The 21,538-nt window shown below is 45.2% G+C and overlaps 2 protein-coding genes across 3 annotated transcripts in view; both read left to right on the forward strand.

The window, feature by feature from the left end:
- The window catches only part of CCDC180 (coiled-coil domain containing 180), a 33,201-nt gene extending 25,690 nt beyond the window's left edge, over positions 1-7,511 (forward strand). The window contains exons 29-37 of the mRNA XM_026860514.1: positions 340-406; positions 745-886; positions 1,297-1,457; positions 2,255-2,392; positions 3,399-3,510; positions 3,740-3,833; positions 4,345-4,483; positions 5,890-6,815; positions 7,373-7,511. Coding sequence (XP_026716315.1) covers positions 340-406; positions 745-886; positions 1,297-1,457; positions 2,255-2,392; positions 3,399-3,510; positions 3,740-3,833; positions 4,345-4,483; positions 5,890-6,021 — 985 coding nt within the window. The 3' untranslated portion in view covers positions 6,022-6,815; positions 7,373-7,511. The remainder of the gene's footprint in view (positions 1-339; positions 407-744; positions 887-1,296; positions 1,458-2,254; positions 2,393-3,398; positions 3,511-3,739; positions 3,834-4,344; positions 4,484-5,889; positions 6,816-7,372) is intronic.
- Positions 7,512-8,943: 1,432 nt separating this feature from the next.
- GBGT1 (globoside alpha-1,3-N-acetylgalactosaminyltransferase 1 (FORS blood group)) lies at positions 8,944-20,606 on the forward strand. Of its 2 annotated transcripts, none has more exons than XM_026860513.1 (9): positions 8,944-8,965; positions 9,272-9,461; positions 10,239-10,351; positions 11,462-11,524; positions 12,801-12,851; positions 12,945-12,980; positions 15,025-15,159; positions 15,583-18,198; positions 20,286-20,606. In XM_026860513.1, the coding sequence occupies exons 3-8, from the start codon at positions 10,290-10,292 to the stop codon at positions 16,265-16,267; spliced, it is 1,032 nt and encodes a 343-aa protein (XP_026716314.1). In that variant the 5' UTR covers positions 8,944-8,965; positions 9,272-9,461; positions 10,239-10,289; the 3' UTR covers positions 16,268-18,198; positions 20,286-20,606. The 2 variants fall into 2 exon arrangements, with proteins under 2 accessions (XP_026716314.1, XP_026716313.1); XM_026860512.1 differs by lacking the exon at positions 20,286-20,606 and having other exon boundaries at positions 15,583-16,449; positions 18,040-20,279.
- The last annotated feature ends 932 nt before the right edge of the window (positions 20,607-21,538 follow it).

Consider the following 21,538-nt stretch of genomic DNA (forward strand, 5'->3'; position numbering starts at 1 on the left):
GTAAACAACTAGACCCACCTTCAAATATTTTTGGTTTACCTTAAGCTCTTAAGGTAAGTTTTCAGCACGGGAATTGGCTGGAATTTGTCACAGTGAGGTGGGAGCCTTCTCCAGCAAGCATTTACAAAAGCTCAAAATCCTTGCTGCTTCTGAAGAGCATCTGTACTAATGGGGAATGGGGGTGAAGCTTCTTCGGCATTCTGAGTATTTGTTTGCATATGCTCTGAAAAAAGTATTAAAATAAACCTGAAAATATTTGAAAAGTGGTAAATATTGTCAATGTGATTATTTTACAGTGCGATTGTCCTTTTCATTATTTTTTCATTTGTTTGCTTTCAGGACATTTAAGGGGATTATTATGAATGTCCTCTGGACAGGCAATAACAGCTTGCTCTCTCTTGCTGAGGTAAGAAAACACAGTGTTCTTCAGTCACTTTTGCTTTCATAGGTCAACTCCTGTGTCAACTAAATAATTTGGTTCTTCACAATGTTTGGATGGCCACGCAGAAATTTTCATTTCTTCACTAGTGCATCTATTTTTTAAGTAATAACCGACATGGGTACTTTTAATCAGTTTTCTTCATTAATATTAACTAAGCATGTCAGAATCAGAGGAAGAAAACTGGTTCCAGATCAGAGGGCGGTTGATAACCTTTACGTATCCCTCCTCCTGTTATATGCCTGCATGTGGCTTGTTTGAATGTGTTATCAACAACTTTTCTGTTTTATCTTTACCTGTCAAAGGAGTTCTACAAAGAAATGAATCCTCAAATGGAACTGCCAGAAGATCTGCCAGAGACATTTGAAGATTGTGCACAACAGTTCAAACAGACGCTGTTGTCATACCAAAGACAGACGGAAGATTACTACAATTCCTGTCTTAAAGGTAAATTCATTCAGTTAAGACTTTTAATTTCTTGTGTATGTAATTTTTCAGTCATGTAAACTGAAAATTGCAGTGATTTATGGTGACTTTCTTAATCCATCACACTCAGTGGAAAAATTCCAGTTGATTTTACTGGAAATTGGGTCAATATTCTCTCTGATATATTATCAGCTGGAAAAAGCATGGCAGAAGGGCCCTTGACTAAGTGGAAAGGCCTGTACAAGGTCACATTTTTTAGCGAGTGTATGTTTCTCAAAGCGTTGGACCCTGAAAAAGGAATGGCAGGGACAGAATCTCTGTGAGAGAAAATTCCGGGTGGTTTGACCCTTGCAGTGTACATTCCACTCAGCCAAGTGGTTTTTATCCTTGCAACAAATGTGTCAGATAAACACCTTCTCTTTTCCAAACAGAATTTCAAGATCAATTGAGTCTGTTTGAGAAGGAGCTCGCTTACGTCCCCCGACTGGCCACTGACAGACTTTTAAAAGAACACGAGCAGAAGCTCAGATATTCCATAAGTCAGATTCATCATCGCTTCAATAAACAAATGAAAGAATGGGAGAAAGTGAGGGTATGTATCATGGAGGTATTGGAATGCTTCCAGTGCAAGCAATGCTAGATGCATTGGAATGATAACATTTTATTAATCTCACTGTTTGCTTAATCACTCGCTGCTGAGCTAGCTGCAGAGTTCATTTCCATGTTTGCAGTTTGTGTAGTTCTACTGGAAGCTTTCTCTTTCTAGTAATTCAGCCCCTGCTCTCCCTGCTTCCAGCACTGAACTGCATCTTTATAATCTCGTAGAGTTCTGCCTGTCATCTTCCACTTAGACTGTAAACTCTTCAAGGGCTGTGGCACTGTGGTATGGCTGTACAGCTCCTACAGTGTGCACTCCTCTGTAGGTACTATGACTTACGGGTCATGAAATAACAGTATTGACTTTCTTTCAGAAAAGCAGTCTATTCTGTCCAGTAATATCAGAACTGAAAACTGAATCATAATGGAGATTGTGCAGAAAATGTTACACAGTAGTATCTTGAGATTTTGACCCTCTGAGTATTAAGTAAAACTCAGGAAAAAACAAAAATATAAAGATGTAAAAAGATCTTGTTTGCTACTTGCTAAGGGAGGTTATTATTTGTTGAAAACAAAAGCCAATGTGAGATCAGAGGCCCTGTTCTCTAGCAGATAGGCAATTTGGCGTATACTGCACTGCAAAGTTTGTCTCTAGACAGCCAAGAAATACTGAATTGTCTTCGTCTTTCTGAATACTTTTGTATAAAATGTGTGGAGTTTACTTCTTCCTTGCTACGACTCAATTGCACATTCTCTGCTGAAAGCATTTCTTTCCTATATATTTATTCAAAGGTTGTGCACAAGACTCTGTTAAAATCCTCTCTGGGCCACCCCCAAAACCTGCTTAAACTGGAGACTTTGTGCTGTGAGGAAACAAAAAGACAAAAAGATCAAGTTGATGGCATTCACCTCAACACACAGGCTCTTCAGGTAACTGCAAAGGCATTGCTTCACATGAACTTAGAAGTTGCATTTGGAAAGGAGAGCACAGCTGGGATACAGTTTTTCCTCCCCATCAAAAGTAAACTGGAAAACTTTTTCAATTTTAGGCAATCTTGTTCATGGTATCTTTTAAGTGATGTAGTGTCAGCATCAGATCAATATTATATACCGAAGCGCATATGCACATGTACACGTGCATGGATTTGTTGTGGAACTGACCGACCTTTTGTGTCAGTCATAGAACTCGCCGAGGAAGGGATGTCTTAGAGCTTAAGGGTAGAATGATTGGATATAAATCTAAATTGGGAGCAACAGTGACATCCTCTGGTTAGTTATATTATGCAGGCAACAGATACCTGGCAGAGTTCCTTCTGCGTGCGTTTTGTTAGTGCAAATCATTGGCATTTTTCTGCACTGGAATAAGCAGAATTATACAGGAGAGCTTCAGGAATCAAAACACTTTGCCCACTCCATCCCCTGGGGTTCCTGAAGGTCAGTTCCCCAGCATTAAAGCTATTTGTTTCCTTCCCCCAGGCCACTTAGTCAAAATTCTATGCTGTCTGTAGAGTATGTAGAGATTGAATTCCAGAGTAATACCTCCTTCTCCTCTTGGCTCTGCATACACACAGGGAAACACACATACCCTGTTTCAGAATAATGCCTGGCCAAAGCACTTCCACCCAAAGCACCCACATTTCAAAATGGCCTTTGCTTTAGGCAGAAGGATGCATTTACAGACAGCTGTTTTTATCAGGATTGGTTGCTCAACCCAGATAAACAGCTACTGGGCACCTATACACAGAACTCCACATTTTTGTACTTTAGGTAGTAGGGTAGTGTTGAGAATACTGCAGAGAGGCACTTTTAGACCCTTTTATGTGCAATTTTGGAGCCTTATGTCAAGGTTGGCTACTTGTGTAGTTCTTTTGGAGCTCAACTAAAACAAGAGGAGATCAAATTATCAGAGGAATTCCTCTCGCTTGTGTCCCAACAGGACTGTGCGGCAGAGTGCGCTCGGAACTTTGTTTCTGCTCTGGCTGCACTCACTGAAGAACTGCTGCTGGATTTAGATGAAACTATCACTAGTGATGACATAGAAGCACCGAGTAAGTAAAGATGAGCTTGCTTGTTGAGGCCTCTGCTTCTGACTCAAAGACTGCAGCAGACTTTCCCTCGGAAGAGGAGAATTTTCTATGCTCTAGTACTTTCAATGGAAAGATTTGCACGTTCAAGCAGGCAGAGCTGTTTCTTGAAAGTGCAGAGCATCTAGCTGCATGTAGTCACTGCAAACCAATGGTACTACTGCCACTGAGTCTATCTCCTGTTATCTCCCAGAAACCAAATCACCAAAGAAGCCGCCATCTACTCTGCCTCCTCAGAGACAAGCTGGCCTCCCTCTATGTACCTGCGATGTTGAACGTGGGAGCAGGTAATGACTGAAGACCCTGAACACTCTTCTGTGTAATTCCTCTTCTCTGAACGGATGCCAGGCACTCTCCTCAGAGTTTGTTGCTGCACTTGAAACTGCTGAATACTGTGCTCATCATAATGATGCAATTTGACTAATTATGGGGCGGTTTGGGTGGGTAATGATTTTGAAGAAAGAGTAGCAATGGATCCAAATAAAAGTGAATTACATGTTGCATTGTAGAGCAATACAATTTCAAAACTATTGCTGTGCCACTTTGCTAGCCAGGCTTGAAAAAAGGCTTGAAAATAGCTGGAGTGTATTTTCACTCAGAAGATATGAATTCTATTTACTGTGCAGAGAATCTGAAGCTTTGAAAGAAAAGGTGGTTGCACTAAGTGAGTTTTTCAGGTGAAGATTTAAGAAAAAAAAAATTGATCTTTTGCACTTCAAGTAACATGAATTAATATGATCTGCTCTCTTTTTGAACTTTCTCATGTGTTTTTTGGTTGGTTGATTTGTTCTTTTAAAGGACTTGGCCGGGAATACCCAGGACTACTCTCCCAGGCCATCCAGATGATATTCTGTGCAAAGAAACAGCGTCAGTCACAACAGCAAAGACGACGCTGGGCCACATAGCAGCTGAAGAAGCGAGAGATGCTGCCTATAAGGTTGGTCTGTGGGAAAGTCGTGAGCAGGGCTGCTACTGTTTGTGGGTTTTTTAGGAAGAAAATTACAGCTAGGCATAATTTTTAAATGTACACAGAGTCTTGAGATCTCAAAGCCTTATTAGCAGTGTAGAAATCCTCTCGTGTCTGCTTCGTTGCGATGTCAAAAGCAGACAGAGCTGGTTTCTCAGGGAGCCCTCTCCTCCGGATACATTCCAGTGGGGAATTGTTTCAGCAGAGAAGTGTGGACAGTGTCAGAAACAGGACACTTGGTGCATTTCAGCAGCATCACAATTCGAAAAGGAGCTGCTGCCAGAATGCCATTTCAGTGCAGCTGGCTTTCACTCACTCACCTTTCTTTGCAGAGCCTGCAGCTCTAGCCTTAGATCACAAAGGCTGATTTGTCCATAGAAGGTGAAGGGCTGTAAGATACTTAATACCTGTCTCACGTCCTCAACTGTCACATGGTTTCCACCCTAAAAATGATCACTCTGTCTTCACTAACTCTGCTAAAAGACTGAACACATTCCAGACAACTCTGAGACTGACTCACACTGCTGGTAGCTTGTGAAACAGTAGTGGTCAGCAATTAGGAGAATATTCTTATGTTAAATCATTAGGAAATACATGATCAGTGTTTATGCGTCTGTCCTGGAAAAAATTGTACTCCCAGTGAACTGAATTAATTTTTTTTAATAAATATATTTTTAATAGGGAAATGTAAAATACGGTCAGCAATGGCAAATGCCATCAAAACTATAAATTTGCACGTGTTATGTATTGAGGTGTGGTACTGAAGCACCTGGTTATGGTACAGTTTTGAAGTGACCATAGTTTGTCAGCAGGGTGTGATAGAGTAAATGCACACCACAGAAATATTTTCCTGAACATATGATGACTTAAAAATATATTATTTTCTATTTGGGAGCATGGACCCTTTAATAAAGGTGCCTTGAGGTTTCCATGGTAGTCTACAAGTTTCTGTTTAGGTGCAATACTGTTTTTGCAGCTTTGTAACAGTTCGGCTCATACTTGTGACTTAGGGAGTTTGGGCAAAAGCCAGAGTGCATTCTGCGTCTGAGATGCATGCTTTGCTCTCTGCTCTGTGGAGGAGGCAGCTCTTTAAACTTAGGAGCTAATGGAAGCGAGATGAAGATCTTGCATTTTTAGCAAAATCTAAATATTGCTGGTAATTGAGTTTCAGAAGTCTTTTAAACAGAACACGGGGTGGGGTGGAGAAGGCAGTGAATAATTCATTGTTCGTATAGTTCTGTTGTCAAAAGCAGAAAATAAGTGGCCTGTACACAATTTTCTGACACAGTGGATCAGGACCTGGATTTAGGCAAAGTAAAATTACCTTTTATCACTACCAATTTTGTACTTTACTATTGTTTTTGTTGTTTATACAGGAATACATATGTCAACTTGAGCAGCAGTTTTCCCAGATGAGGGAAAAAAGCACAGCTCAGCTGCTGGCAGTTCAAGGCTGGGAAGAGTGGTGGAAACGATCAGTCTGGAAGATCAAGAGACTCTATGAGTGAAGTCAGCCCAATCTTGCTGACGTCCTTCTGATCACCGTTGATGTACACTGACAACTTTGTACTAGTGTCAGTGATTGTACAGATTTAGTCCCACAGAATTTTTAAATTTTTTAAATTTCTGCTGCACTGAACAAGTGCAGTGGTGAAAGGAGTCATTTTTTACTTCTTGGAATACAAAATCTGATGAATGTGCTGTAAATAAAATGTAGACCTCTGTGCAGTGCTTCCTAGTCGGATCTCAGCCAGTGGAACGCTAACTCCTTGTGGTGCTAGCTGCAATATGAGAATCTGGAAAGCTCGGAGCCCGAGCAGTGGATTTGCACTGAAGTTCACGTTCACGACTCTGGCATGGCTGAATGTTTGTGTCATGGCACAGCCTGAGGCTGTAATAGTCAAAGCAGCGTGTTTAATAATGGAGTCCAGCAAGGAAACTTTATCTTCAGCAGAGACAAAGCACTTCCCTCGGATATTCCTCTCTTCACATTCTGAACGACACTGAACTCACAGCTTGCTATTTCAGGTTTAAAATCTGAACTACGGGTTTAGAAGTCTGAAATAGTTGATCTGCAAAGAATATTTTCCATGGACGGGTCTGCGAGTGAGGTATTTATCTGCAGTCCAGAATGCTTTCCAAGGCAGAGCTTGAAGATAACGTTCTGCTTTGTTCTGGGAGGTCAAGCAAGTTCACTTCAGAGTAACACAGCTGCTTTCAACCATATCGCTTCCAAAAAGACTCTGAACAAGTTCAAGGAACCTGAGTCACTATTAAAAAGGCTTTAGCTATCGTTTGTGTGGTGGTTTGACTTTGGCTAAATCCCAGGTACCCACCAAGTTGCTCGGTCACTTCCCCGCCTTCCCTTTGTTTTCTCAACAGGGCAAAGAGGGGAAAGAAAATAAGATAGACCAACCCTTGTGGGTAAAACAAAAGCCGTTTTAATATAAACAAAGCGAACCAAAGGTCCACGTGCAGAAGCAAAAAAAGAAAACAGATTTATTCTCTACTTCCCATTAACAGGCGATGCAGGGCCTTCTCAGGAAGCAGGGCTGCCATACGCGGAGCGGTTGCCTTGGAGGACCAAGGGTGACTCCCCCCCCGCTTTCTCCTTTCTCCCAGCTTTACACTGGAGCAGATATCACATGGTCTGGAATATCCCTTTGGTCGGTTCGGGTCAGCTGTCCTGGCTGTGTCCCCTCCCAAGATCTCGCCCACCCTGTCCCACTGCGGGGGGAAATGTCGGAAGGAGCCCTGGTGCTGTGTAAGCACCGCTCAGCAGTAGGCACCACCCTGCAGCTCCCAGCATCAACCACAGCACCACGGGGCTGCTGTAGGGGAAAAACAATTCCAGCTCAGTTTGTTAGGAGATTCTGTCCTTAACTGCAACCACATCTATTTCATTTTTGTTTGCATTCATTGTGAATCCTAGAGTTTTAAATCCGTTGAGGACAAATACGGTAAATGTCAGTGAGATGGTTTTAGAGGCAGGGAGACATTCCAAACTCATCTAGCTCCGGCGTTGTTGCAGATTTGTAACATGGAAACTGAAGCAAAGGGGCAATGCCTCAGCTGTGCTCCTAATGATGCAATATTTCAAAATATGTGGATTACTTTTCCTGAGGGATTAGATGTTTACTCTGTAAAGACACATGGAAGTATGCTATGCCTGTTACAATAGCTGAAACTGCACCAAAATAACCAGAAGGCCCATCTTTTTTTTTTATTCTGTGTTAATTTTACTATTTAATTTGAGCATAATTTTTATTCTCCTTTATTTTATCTGTTCACTATCCTCTGTCCTTCCACACCACCCCTGTTCTGTGCTCCCAGTCTCTGTATGCCGTGGTGGTAAGTGCATGAGGATGGCCAAGTGCAGGAGATGAGAATCCTCGGGAGACTCTCTGCAAAGCGCTGCTGACTTGGGTTTTCACTTATGCTTTGGGGGAAAATTCTGAGAGGATGTTCATGAAATTGGGAAGTGGTATCAAGCTGGGAGGGGCTGCAAGCACCACTGAAAACAGAATTCAGTCAAGGCTTGATGTTTTAGAAAAATCCTGAAAATGGAGTATCATTCTGTAAAGTCAAATACAAGGTTCTACATGTCATAGACCTGGCTAGGAGAGGTTCTGCAGAAAAGATGTTTGGATTACGTTTGGCCACGGGCTGAATGTCATCACCAGTGCTGTGTTCCTGCAAAGTAGGTAAGTATCATACAGGAACATGCGAACTGTCACAGCACTTTGGTTTTGTGAGTTAATCCTGCTTTACTCAATACTGCTGCGGGCTCAGCAGAAGTATTTGGTTCGGTTTAGCAGGACCTGTCATGAGAATGGACTGATCACGGGGCTTGAAGTTAACAATTACAAGGAAGTTTGAAGGAGTTGTGATGGTTGACCTCACTGAAGAGGGAAGGAAACATCATAGCCTTCAGGTATGGAAAGGGAGTCTCCGGGTGGATGGTCACTGTCACAAAAAGGCACGGACCTGACGTGCAGCCAGTGAGGTCCTGCATGGAGTGAGGAAGCCCCCTGATGAGAAGGGCGGTGAAGCGCTGGCACGGGTTGCCCACTCACCTGATCTCGAGCCAGCTCTCCAACGAGGATTGAAAAGCAGCTGTTGGAACCCTCTGCACACTTGTCCACGTTGCATGTGCTGGAGGCATCAAGCGCAAGGTCACAGAAAAGTCCTGGCGTTGCTGTAGCAGCTCTTGTTACAGAATTAGCCCAGGAATTAGATAAAACTGGTCAAAACATAGAGTAACAGCTAGAGGGGAAAGGCTGGTTGCAAATCCTTCCACATCTGTGGATCTGCAGCATGTTTAGGCGAGAATCCAGAACTGCTCAGCATGAATCCACGGAGCTTTTAAATGGTGGAATGCCAACAGAGAGAGAGAGAAAACATTTCTTTTAAAGTGGGATTTTGTGATGCTTCTTGGCGAAAGCTGAATAGGTTGGTTAACAGGAGAGTGAGGAAGAAGCACCAGAGCAGATTTCAGTACGGCATAGTAAAGCAAATTAAGGAACTTTTTGCTACCTGTCTTTTCATAACGAAACTAAAAGTGGGAAAATAGCCACTGATTTTTCAGATCCATTCGCACTGTTGTGTGCCTTACCGAGGGCCAGACAGGGAAGATCTCTGTGATTCTTCAGCTGCCCTGAAAGAAGTGCCCTGTATCAGTTCCTCCCACTAACATCAGTGCTACTGCCTGTCTATAAATAGGAGTTTGACAAACAGCCTTTTTTTTTTTTCCCCCAGGCTCCAGTCACATGCTAGGAAGCACTTTCCTCTAACTCAGGACTGCAGTACAATCCCTGCAGCAGCAGGCTGCAAAGCTGGCTTTGCAGAAGAGCACTTTACATGGACGCAGAGGATGCCGCGGAGGCGGGAGTGAGCTTGCACACACACGGGACTTACCCGCAGGACCCTAGTTCTGTTTTCACTCAAGGTAATCATGAATGTACCCTCTAACAGAGAATGTGCTTGTGACAGGCCCCTTTGGAGGCCACATGCAAAGGCTTTGTGTGTTGGTCACAGGTCCCACGGTTCACGCTGCGGGAACCTTTACTTCCCTGGGAACAGAAAAGGGATTAATTTGAGCTTTTAAGGTAGGCAGCTGAGCTAGAGGAAGTGGATTTTTATGGCTGTTGAAAAGGGAGTAATTTCTCTGACTTGCAGAGAAATAGCTAATATGAATTATTATGGTTGCCTAATGTTTCTTTGCTTGTGTCAGAGCTCGGTTTACCTTCCTCCTGCATGCACCTTTGGAGGGAGCTGCCTCTGGCAGTTACTTTTCTGTAAAAGATAAAATAATCTTGGACAGCCGTCAGTACAACAGCAGGTCCTGAGTTCATTAGCTAAAGTGGTAACTGTTAGCTCTACGTATCACCTGACGTGATTGGTTTTGGTGAGTTTATTAAACTGCAAAGGGCGTGTGCTTTCAATAAATCAGTGGAATCTACAGAAGCTAGGATCAAAAAGAAAGGCTCCCCCTGCACTTCATAACTGTGATTAGATCTCACTGGAGTGGAGAGGTTTCTCAAAAGGTTTACAGCGACTAAGTGGCCTGGCTCTTACAGCCTGGTTCCTTCCATATTCCTGATTTCAGAAAGACTGAATTAAAATGAAACTGCTTGGGGAGCCTGTGCTGTTATGATAAAATAATCCGTTTCTGTCATAGTGAGATATTTATAGCCAATTTCTCTTGCTTGTTTGTTTTCTGCAGATTGAAAGTTGTGAGTAAGAAGTTGCCCTTCTTTCTCCTACTCTAGAAGCCATGATTTCCAGGAAGGTGGTGGGATCTGTTGTCTGTCTCTTTGTTGTTACCGCATTTATCTGGTAAGCATTTGCTGGCAAGCTTGGTCATATATAAAACATCCCGTCTATATCTACACTGTGGTAAAAAGCACATGAGCAGAAAAATATAGGCAGTGCGTTTTATGGAAAGACGCTATTAGAGCTGTAGGGAAAGAACAGTAATTCGTGTAATAAAGTAATGCTAACAGAGGGAGAAGCCTCTGAAGGGAGAGAGAAAAAAAGCCCAGTTGTGTCTGAATTAGGCTGCGAACGTCGTGTCTGACTCACAAACAAATGTTCAAGTACAGAATATTCCAGTTAATTTCAGTTTAGGCCTGGAGAGATGATGATCTGTCTCTTCAAACAGTCCAGACTCACTCCAGTGTAACTAGGGATGGCTGAGGAGCTATGAAACACCCTGGCTTTGAGACATTGAGAGTGACTGTGGGTTTGAGAATACTGAGTATGCCTTACAGATTCTCTCAGGCAAACGCAAACATTGTTTGAAAATCTGAGATCAGGCATTTCTATGAAATGATTATTAAATGTTTAATAACTCTATTTTCGATGTGGCGATTTGCTTCTATTTCATATTGTGAGTAGCTGCATTTCACCCGTAGTTAAGTGATTGCATATAAAAATGTATGTAGATTGTGATCAGAACAAAAAAGGGAGAAAAAAGCCTATGCAGCCTATTTGCTCTGCAAATTAAAGGATGCCCATGTAGCATTTAAAAATCCAGGGAGTGTCAGTATGTCCCATCGGTGCACATGGCATATCCATCCATTCTGGGCACTGCCTTGCATGTCTCCACTGGGGTACGCTTTTCACAAACGTGTAGGCCTACATCTTGCAGACCACTTGATGTAAATAATAATAATAATAATAATAATAATAATAATAATAACAACTACTGATGTTACAGGCTGGATGCTCCTGGACTTGGTTGGTCCTGAGCTTCCCACTGATGCTTTAGCAGCAGTATATCACATTAAAATGTGAATAGACTGGATCCTGCATGAATTAGTAAAGTAGACATGCAGTTAGCTAGAGTTACTTCTCAAAATCTGTGCCAGATTCCCAGATCTTGGAAAATCCTAGGAAGGTATCTTTGAACGTTACCTATCTTAAAAAGTTTCTTTGCTATCACAGGATTACAGCTGGGAGTGGAAAGGTGCACTACCTCCCGTATTACCTTCCTTGCCCCGAAATCTTGTAAGTATCCCATTTTGTATGTAATGAGTAACAGACATCATTGGTACAGGAGCTGTACTTCATTGAGTACAAGTAGTTATCAACAGGTGGTCAGTCACTGGTTCTTTATTTTAAGAACCTATAATTAGTCACTCACCTTTCCCACTGCAGTCTGCTTGCCCTTCAGGTCTGTATTTGTAGAGCATGAGTGGGGCTTTGTTTGTTGTGGGTCACAGAGACCATGACTAGCAGGTTAACACTGGCTTTACCATCGGGGTGTAATCACACACGTGCACACAGGATCTCACCGTGCTTTGAGATGTGGATTAAGTATCCCAGCTTGCTAGATGCAGAATCGTAAGTCAGAGAGGTGCAGTGACTCATATAAGGAGTTCTGGCAGAGTTAGGAATAACCCCCCAGTCCCCTCATCATGTTCATCATCACCACTCTACGATCGGTGCTTTCCACTCACCTTAGGACTGCATTTGTGTTATGGCAATGCTTGAGTCGTGGACCAGAAGCTTGCTCTGAACAAATGAAAGGGTATCTGCTTCTCTAGAACCTTTACAGTTTAAGGAGTCAGCTTCGTTCTGTGATGTAAACTACTGTACAGTTAGCTGGCTCGGTGTGGGTCCCAAAACTGTTTCAAAGCTGCATAAAGGAGAAGTTAGACTGTGGAGGGTACATGGCCTAAGTGATTTCACTGCCATGTTGTGCCATAGCTGTAACGTGACAAGCTACAGCTTTTCCCATCCTTTACTGTGACCTCCTGAGCTTGTAAGAACAAAACAAAACGTGCAAACAGAAAAGGTGATCTCTCATAGAGGCACTTCTGATTATTTCAAGCCACTACAAAACATTGTGTCTAGTAAGATGGTTATTTCTCTGAATGCTGTTTACAGTGTGATATATTTCAGGTAGATCAGCCCTCCACGTGAACAGGAACAGTTACGCAGGGAATGGAGCACATAAATAACCAAAACTGTCAGTCCTCAGTAAGCATGTGCTTCCCTAGATTTTGACCCCAAAACTCTGATTTACCCACAGACGTGGAGAGCTGCCAGCATCCCTCTGTCGCTGTTCTGTTGTGTGCTCTGTTCCAAAGCTGTTACTCCTCTGACAGCCCCTGAGTGGACGTGCAGTTGAGTGTCTAACTCTGTACCAGGCACAGTGTGCGCAGCAGCCGAGGCGAGGACTTGGGCAGCTGTTAGTACAGCAGCAGGTCCTGAAGCTGAACCTGGTTTGTATTTTAGGAAAAGCATTACAATCCTTTTCTTTTCCCACCCCATCCCACAGCTCCATGAAACTCCAATATACAGAAGAGAAGCTAATCCAGTTTTTCCCCCAGTAAGTACTGGCTTCTTATTTCCTGACCTTTAAACTGCTGTTTCACCCAGGAATATTCAATATCATTCAGTGGCTATTTCTTCCTTCTTACAGATTATTTTATCAGCAGCCAAGAGTGCTGGCTCCAAAGTAAGTTGCTTTGTTTGAACTTTGTCGTTTGTTTCTGCTGACTTTGGGTTGGGTGCTCTGTGGCACTCACAGTTTCAACGTCCTGGTACGCGCTGACCAGTGGCACGTTCCCTGAGAAGCCAAACTGTGTGGGAATGTCTCCAGCTGCCTGTGCTGTACGAGGTTGGGTTTATCACTGTGTTCTTGGTAACACACCTACCGCAAAGTCCCGCTTAATACATGAGCACACATGCACAGCGGGCCTACGTGGCTGCTACCACGAGCTCTTTTTGAGATGGGAGATCTACAATAGCTGGAAGACAGAGAGAAATAGCTTCTGGAGCTGTGTTGTAGCTGTAATCAGCTCTGGGAGAGCTCTGAATCCATTTCAGGGCAAAATCAAGCAGGTGCCTTGTATGACCTTCAGCAGTGGTTTCAGCTGACCTGCTGGATCTTATGCTGGAACAAGCTGCAGGCACTCACACAGACGGGTCTCTGTGAGCAGCAGTCAAACCAGGGAGTTTAAACAGGCATGGAAGGTTTCAGGCAGCAGCAGCAGCAAAGTGACTTAGGCAAACACTTCTTGTCAGCTTGTGTTTATTAGCAGCCTCCTTCGGTCCAGCTCCTGTGACCTGACTTTTCCCTAGCAGTTCACCTGCAGCAGCCACCGTTCTTTTGCGTGTTAATAAACACACCCATTGGTACGTATCTGGTTTTCCCCCCCTTGTTGTTTCAACAGGACGTGACAGACCTCCTGAATATTTCTCCCATGTTGGAGTAAATTAATGTGCGACATCAGTTAGTACGGAGTGGACTAAATGAGGAGAGAATTTTGTAGCCTTCAGTGCTCTCTGTCTTCTGAAGGGAGTTCACTACCCGAGAGGATGCATACCATGGAAATGAGTCACTGGGAAAGCCAGTACAGCCCTTTAAAAATGAAATGAAAGAGAGCCCTGCTTAGAGAAGCAAACAAGCAAACTTGCGGATTTCCTCTTCTCTCTCCTGATCCAAAACCCGATAATTAACCCAGAAAGAGAACAGATCAGTTAGTACATTTTCTACAAACCAAATAATTCTTCCAATATAATTTAATCTTTTAAACATACGCATTACTATAGGAGGGAGTGAAATTGCTGTTCTCGGAGTGAAGGTATTAGCTGTGGGTCAAAGGCAGACTGCTGCCTCGCCACCCGACTGCTCCCCACAGGTCTCTTGGTTTGGTTCTTGTGTTGTTATTGCCTTGGGAGCCTGTCGGCTGGGAGACTGCCTCAGCCTCCGAGCCTGGCCGTGTGCTGTGTGTGACCTCATTTAAAAGAGGTTACGGTCTGGGGCAGATGTGAGCAGGACACATCAGGAATGACATCTTGTTTTAAATTCAAGAAGGTAAGAAAGAAACCCTGAAAACAAGAAAGGTGAAATAGCATCACATAGCTGTAACAGGGCATAATCAGACTCTGCTGCATGTATATGCAATATTTCCACTACCCACACAGGAGATTAAGGTTTTTCTATAACTTTGTTAGACATTTGAATGCTGGCTCACATACAGAATTTTAAATCATATCTGAATGTGTTAAAGCTATTTATAAATACTGGAAAAATAAACTGTCGTGCCGCAAGCTGTGCTTTAATAACTCAGAAATGGGGTATATTTTCATAGTAATTTTCATATTATTACGTGTGTTTTAATCTGTATGTAGCAATCTGCATCAGACTGATAGCAAATATGCACAGCTTCTCGTTCTGGGAGTTCAGTGGCTGTTAAACTCTCCTCAGCAGAGAAGTCCTGTGAGCTTAAATGAGATTTTAGTAGATCCTTGGGTTTTTGCCAATTCGTTAAACAATGCTTAATTTCATCCCAGGAACTGAAATGTCCATGCTCAATAGCCTCAAACAAGCGGGCAAGGAAAAAAAAAATCTGAACATAATACCATCCCTAATGAGTTAATGCTGGTACACACATTCTTCCTCTAGCTGCTGTTTTTCGTGTTTCTTTCCCATTTACTGGCCTTGAAACCAAAAGAAACAGTTACAATTCATTAACATCCCTTTTCTTTTCCTTCAGGCGTCAGGACGTGCTGACGGTCACGCCATGGCTGGCCCCCATCATCTGGGAAGGAACCTTCAGTGCTGAGGTCCTAGACAGTGCCTACAGGCCACTGAACCTCACCGTAGGGGTGACGGCCTTTGCCATCGGGAAGTGAGTGAACCACTGGGCCAGCACGGTTCTTGGGTTGATGTACTGTGTAATTCCTCGGTGGAGAGATCACTTTGGCTTTCCTTGTCCTCAGCAGAGCTGAGATCTGTCCCAATCTGTAGTAATTTTTTATGCCCATGTGTTGTGCCTGTAATCATACAAGCCTACAAGAGAACAGGCTCGGCACCTGAAGTGTGGTCAGTGCTTTGGAAGAACCAGCATGCGCCTTGGGAATTAGAGCTGTAGATAGGTGGTTGGTTGGTCAAAGCAGGGAGAATCCACTTCCTTGTCCTGCCCTCTACTTTGCCTGTTGCATGTGTAGTATGGATCCTTGCAGCTTTAGCCAGTCAGCGCTCTCCACCCCTCGTCTTCTTCCATTCGTTAAAGTACCCGTGAGAACCCACCACGCATCCCCTTGTCTCACAGGTACACAAGGTTTGTGGGACGCTTCTTGGAGTCCGCAGAGAAGCATTTCATGAAGGGCTATCGGGTGAACTATTACATCTTCACTGACAACCCCGAGACAATTCCCACTGTCCAGCTGCAACCTGGACGAAGGCTTGTCATTGTCCCCATCAAGAAATACCCCAGCTGGCAAGAGATCTCCATGCGCAGGATGGAGGCCATAAACAAGCACATAGCAGAGACGAGCCATGGGGAGGTGGATTACCTCTTCTGCCTGGACATTGACATGGTGTTCTACAACGCCTGGGGGCCTGAGACCCTGGGGGACATAGTAGCAGCCCTACACCCCGGCTACTTCAACGTTCCTCGAAGCCAGTTCCCTTATGAGAGGAGGAGCTCTTCAGCAGCCCACATCCCTGATGGAGAAGGGGACTTCTACTATGGAGGAGCTGTGTTTGGAGGGCTGGTCAAGAAAGTCTACGAGTTCACCAAGACTTGCCACATGACCATCCTGACGGACAAAGCCAATGGGATCATGGCAGCCTGGCAGGAAGAAAGTCATCTCAACAGGCACTTCCTCTCCCACAAACCTTCCAAGGTGCTTTCTCCAGAGTATTTATGGGATGACAGGAAGCCAAAGCCTCCTGAAATTCACCTCATACGTTTTTCCACGGTGGATAAGGACTACAAAGAGATACGGGATTGACCATCTGATCCCTGCAGAGCTGTCCTCCACACAACCAAACCCACTGAATGTTATCTCCCACAGGATGTACCCCACCACGAATTTTTGTTCCCAGTGTGAACAAAGTGAGAAAGGAACCCATGGATAGTTTCTCCAGAGAACAGGAGTCTTAATGCATTACAAAAGCAGCAGCCAAAGTGGAGGTGAGAATGAAAAGGTTTCTAGGTTCCTAATCTTTGTAAATACAAGCATCCTGCTTGAGGCACAAAAAGGCATCCAGAAGGGCAGTTATCAAATGCAAGGCTGCAGATGTCTTTGCCTGAGTCTTTTCTTGAGGCCTAGCAGAAAACTAGCAAGATCAGAATGGTATTTGACATTCTTGTGGAGGAAGAGAAGACCTAGAGTTTTAGTAAAGACCTTTTCACTTAAAAAAACAAAACAAAACAAAAACAACTTTGCAGGGCAATGCATTTTTGTGAAATGTAATTTAAACTCACACCCTTTGTCAGGATCAGGAGGAAACTTGAGCTTGGAGCAAGTTATCCCCGATCAGTGTGCAGCAGGGTTTCTTGGACCTTCTCAGCAGAGAGCTGGTGCCAGCCATTGCCGGTAAGAACCCTGGTCTGACAGGACAAATAGTGTGAATTCATGTAGCATTATCTTCCAAATCCCAATCTGTGTTTTGGAGACCCGAGTTTAGACAGAACTGGCACACCTCAGACACAGACTGAACTTCTTTGGGTTTATTTCAATCACAGATGTGCTCTGAACCTTTTCCCTGGTTCACATGTCTCTGTAGATCATGTAATCTTTTCCAACACAGAAAATCTGGTATGGAGAGGTTCATGTTCCTATCCATTGCTTCAGTCCTTTCCAACTTTTCTAAGCTCTGGGAAATAAATTGGCTAGAAGCTGCTGGAACTGACAGTAAGAGCTGATGCATTTCCAGCAAACAGGGTGATTTCATTTTATGAAATGCTCTAGTGAAACTGGGAGTTCAGTCTGGAGCTGGAAGTAGGCTGGGGTTAACATTTTCCTTGCGAGAATGTGAGGAGAAGCTGAACCAGGCAGGCGTTCTGAAGCCTCTAAAGCCTGACAGCTCCCTCGGGTGAGCAGATGGGGGGAACCCAATGACAGGGGCACAGCCACGGCTCGTTAGTGACAACAGTATAATTGTCAACTGAGGTCACAGCGTGGGGGTTCACGTGCCACCTCCCTTGCTGCAGCATGTCTGCCATAAGCATCTCCATCCCTCCCGCAGCACGCTACCAGAGGGCTCTGCAAGCCTGGGCCGTGCTCGTTTAATGTGAGCGGGGAGGGAGACCACGGGGAGCAGCAGAGAATGGCACTGTACAGCATGGGGAGGAGAAGCAGGGGTGAAAGGGCTGCGCTGATTGTTTCTAAGGGAACAGGTTTAAAAAAAAAAAAAAAAAAGAGAATAAAAGCTCATTTGGCAGAAAGAGGGAAGAGGTGCCTGACTGTTCTTGCTTCTCTTCACATGAGAAAATTGCTGTATGACAGCGTATCGAGTATTCCAGGCTTTAGGGCCCCACCACTGATTGCAGATGGCTTAATGAGCCATTTCAATCCTGTGTGAGCAGGCTGAAAATGGCACTTGCCAGTGTCATTGCAGCCATTTCATCTTCCAGAAGACTAATTACGAAAGCTTTCACTGCACCCATAACACAGATAAGGTACACAAAATACCTCCAGCCCAAAACATGCAGTGGCAGCTGGGTCTGTTGATTCAGGCTTTATCCAGCAAAAGGTCTATACTATTGTATTTTCTCCAGACTCTTCTTAGTGCTGTGGTGCTGGAGGAAGACACCCTGCTACGCAACTAAACCAGAGCTGAATCTCCTGTGAAGATGTCTGTGTTTGGTAACCAGGCACATCATCTAAGCCAAAAGGATGAAGAAAGATCCTTATCCAAATATTTCCAAGAAAAAAAGGTATATTCCCACCAACCCAGGGTTAATACTGTATATTTCTTACTTATAAAATAGTTGTGTCGAAGGCCGTGACTGAAACTGGGGTCTCATTATGCCAGTTCCTATATATACATGCATATGGATTCTTTTACAAGCCAGAAGGAACTGTCTAGTCTGATCTGCACAGGACAAGCCAGATAATTTTATCTCCCGATGTCAGTATCAAAGCTCATAAGACGTATCTGGGCTGTGCTAGATCTCTTAGAAAAGCATTCAGATCCAATAAAAACATGAGGTGATGTAGCAGCCACAAAGCCAATGGCTAATTCCCCTTACGTCTTAATTCTGCTCTAAATTCAGCTCTAAACTGCTCTGTGTTTGCAGCCATGAGGCTTCGTTCTGCCATACTACTTGAATTCCTGTGCAGAATTCATAGCCTGTACTAAATCCCCCATGAAAGGAAGTTCTCCAGCACAAATGATGTGTGATAGAGGGTTGCCTGTGTTTCTGGGGTACCTTTTCTGAAAAACTTGTGAGAGGTTTGGTCCTGGGCTCTGTTTCCTGTCACTGACGTGGCAACGGCCTGATTTGTGCAGCGCCAAACACGTTTATCTTCTTGGCAGGCCCACAGCTGCTCCCCGGGGGGAGGTCTTGTGTCACATCTTATGTGACACAGTTCTGCACGGCAGGGCTGGGATTTGAAACAGCACCTAGAAACTCCCTGTCTCCAGGGAGCGGAAGAGTGGGACTGCAGAAACACACTCCCCAGCGCAGTGTGGGAGAGGCTCCCTGAGTCAGCTTGTGCCCTCCTCTAATTAATGAAAGTTTGGACTTCTGCTGTCAGCTCCTGCTGATTAATCCCCTTCCCTCAACACCATCAGCGAGCTCTCCTTCTCATTTAGACTGTGCACCCTGAGGCTTGTGGCAGCGTGGGAGCTTCACAAGGACCTACTTCCTGACCTGAATTTCCCCCCAGGATCCATTGTTCAGTGGGGAAACTGAGGCACGTGGGAGCAAGGCAGCAGCCACGCGCTCCTGCATGGGAAGTTTTCCTCCAGTCGCCACAGAGGATGATGCTGTCTCGAGTGTTCTTGTGCCAAGGGAATTTGGACGTGGAAACACGCACCCAGTACTTCACGTTTAATGAATTCACCCCCTGTAAGTAAATCTTCAGCCGATTTACAGTGCCTGAGGATCTGATCATTCTTTCGAGGTGTTTCCGACTCAAGCCCTGTTTGTCCTTAACCAAGCCTCAGATCAGCAGCCTGTTGCCTTCCCAAGGGCCCCTTGTTCCCTCCGTCCCTTTCTGCTCGGCTGGAACAGACTCATCATTCATTGTCCATCTAATTTAAGAACCCATCTGACCAGCTTTTTCTTTCCTCGTCTCGGCTGGTGACTTGCATGGTGCATTCATCCCCAAAGGGAAAACTTTTCTGGGCAGCAAGAAACAGAAACTGCCAGCATGGAATACGATCCTGGGGGGGCCCAGACCAGGACCCTCTTGTTCTCCTCACGGAGAGGACAGGAATCATTTCCACTAAACCAGACTAGCACCCTTTTTTACTCCTATTCAGATTTCCCTTAACCCTCGCACAGGTGGTGTCGCCTGACATCATTGACCAGAAATGCCATTTTGAACCACTTGGATACGCTGCAATAGTTAACAAAAAGACTGGCCTAGCCAAACCTTCTCTGTGTGAGATCTGTGGCTGGGGGGCACGGCAGCGAGATGGTCTTTGAGCAGCCGTGGATGAGGAAAGGATGAGAACATCAGTTATATATTCCCTGCACAAAACCAGCTTGGGGAATAGCCACGTGCATCTGGCTGGCTTAACGCAGCTAAAGCGGGAGGGTGGTGGAAAGGAGCTGGAAGGCTGGGAGCTCCCTGCCAGAATGGCTGGTTTTACTCTCCCACCCTTTGTCCCACCTGTTTAGCCCGTGGATTTCAAGGAAGGGCCTGTCTCTGCTCTGTGCCTGCCCAGGGACCAGTCTTAGTCACTCACGCGTGAAGGTAAGATACGCAGAGTGAGTTTCTCAGTGAGGATTTGCTTCAGTCACCAGGGTTACTATTTTCTCACTTGAATCCCCCCGGCTCTGCTTCACCTCAGTGCCTCAGCAAGTCCCCCGTGGGATCCCCAGGAGTGAAAGCCGCTGCTTTCTGGGTGGAGCGAGGGTGACAGCGACGGGCGCTTCCAGGAACCGGAGAAGGGAGTTGACAGGAGTGGGTCGCACTTTACTCATGCTACATCCCCAACCCTGCAGTTCTGCTCCATGCAGCCAAATAACTTCGGCAAGCACTGCTAGCAAAACACGTTGATAAAGTGACTTTTTAAATGTCTGCCTACCCACCCGACTCTCTCCTTTATCTGAGTGTAACGCTGTACTGACTTGACTTTTCTTGGGCTATATTTAGATTAAACAGAGATCCATCAAATGTCGCTGTTTCATGTAAAACTAGTATAAAGCCATACGAATAGAGAGGCAGTTTTAACCCGAAATCTCTGCTGCTTGTACGCCCATCTCATCCCCCCTGCCCTCTTCCCTCACCGCTGAATCTTCAGCTAATTTAAAGCGTGTCGGATGAGTACAAATTACTTTAAAAAAAACTGCTTCATTCTGGTTTGGGGTTTTTTTTGTAGTGAGTTTTTCCAGCAGCAAATTACACTGTTCTAGACTTTTTGAAGTATGTATTTTTCGCACTGTTCAGCACTGACACCGTTGCTATAATTAGAATGATGTTGTTCTGGAGCAGCATCTAGTGCCAGAGCGAGCGGCCTGGCAGCACCTTTTCCTTTCCTGGCGATGCTCCCCCCTCCCAGGCTGCTGCTTCTGCTGGCCTGGAGCCACCGAGGCGCAGGACGGCCAGATGTGCTGGGCCGTGCCTGGTCCCCGATTCCCACCGTGACCCTGGAAAAGTTGGGGTTTCCTCCTGGGGGGCTGCTGGTCGCGGTGGCCGTCGAGTGGGGACCGGGTGTGTGTCCTGGGGTCCCCGGGAGGGTGGTGGCCAGCTCTGCACCCCCACCCCAGGAGCATCGCTCGGCCGTGGAGAGTGACGCAGGCTTCTGCCAGCTCCTGCTCGCCTGACATCACTCCGCGATGGCGCGCGTCATCCGCCTCATAAATATCAATGACGGGGACTGGAGCCGTTCACATGCAGCCTCTCCGTTTCCAGGGCAACTCCGCCCGCTCAGCCCCCGCGGTCTCTCCAGCTCACGCTCCAACACACCGGTTGAACACCCAAAGCTCCGGCAGGTTTTTCCCTCCGTGGCCCCGCTGGGCTGCGCAGAGATGGGGCGGCCGGGGCTGGATGTGGGGGCGCTGGCGGCGCGGTCCCGCAGCGGCGGGGGGCCGGGCTCCCCCC

The sequence above is a fragment of the Athene cunicularia genome (assembly GCF_003259725.1).
Source record: "Athene cunicularia isolate RWA chromosome 17 unlocalized genomic scaffold, athCun1 chr17_part1, whole genome shotgun sequence".
In the NCBI taxonomy this organism is placed as follows: Eukaryota; Metazoa; Chordata; class Aves; order Strigiformes; family Strigidae; genus Athene; species Athene cunicularia.

What these genes read in the sequence shown, in the direction of transcription:
- GBGT1 (XM_026860513.1), top strand. Translation starts at nt 10,290, where the DNA reads ATGATTTCCAGGAAGGTGGTGGGATCTGTTGTCTGTCTCTTTGTTGTT. An exon ending in CTAATCCAGTTTTTCCCCCA is followed by an intron (nt 12,852 to 12,944) that starts GTAAGTACTGGC and finishes TCCTTCTTACAG; the next exon opens with ATTATTTTATCAGCAGCCAA. An exon ending in ACGGCCTTTGCCATCGGGAA is followed by an intron (nt 15,160 to 15,582) that starts GTGAGTGAACCA and finishes CTTGTCTCACAG; the next exon opens with GTACACAAGGTTTGTGGGAC.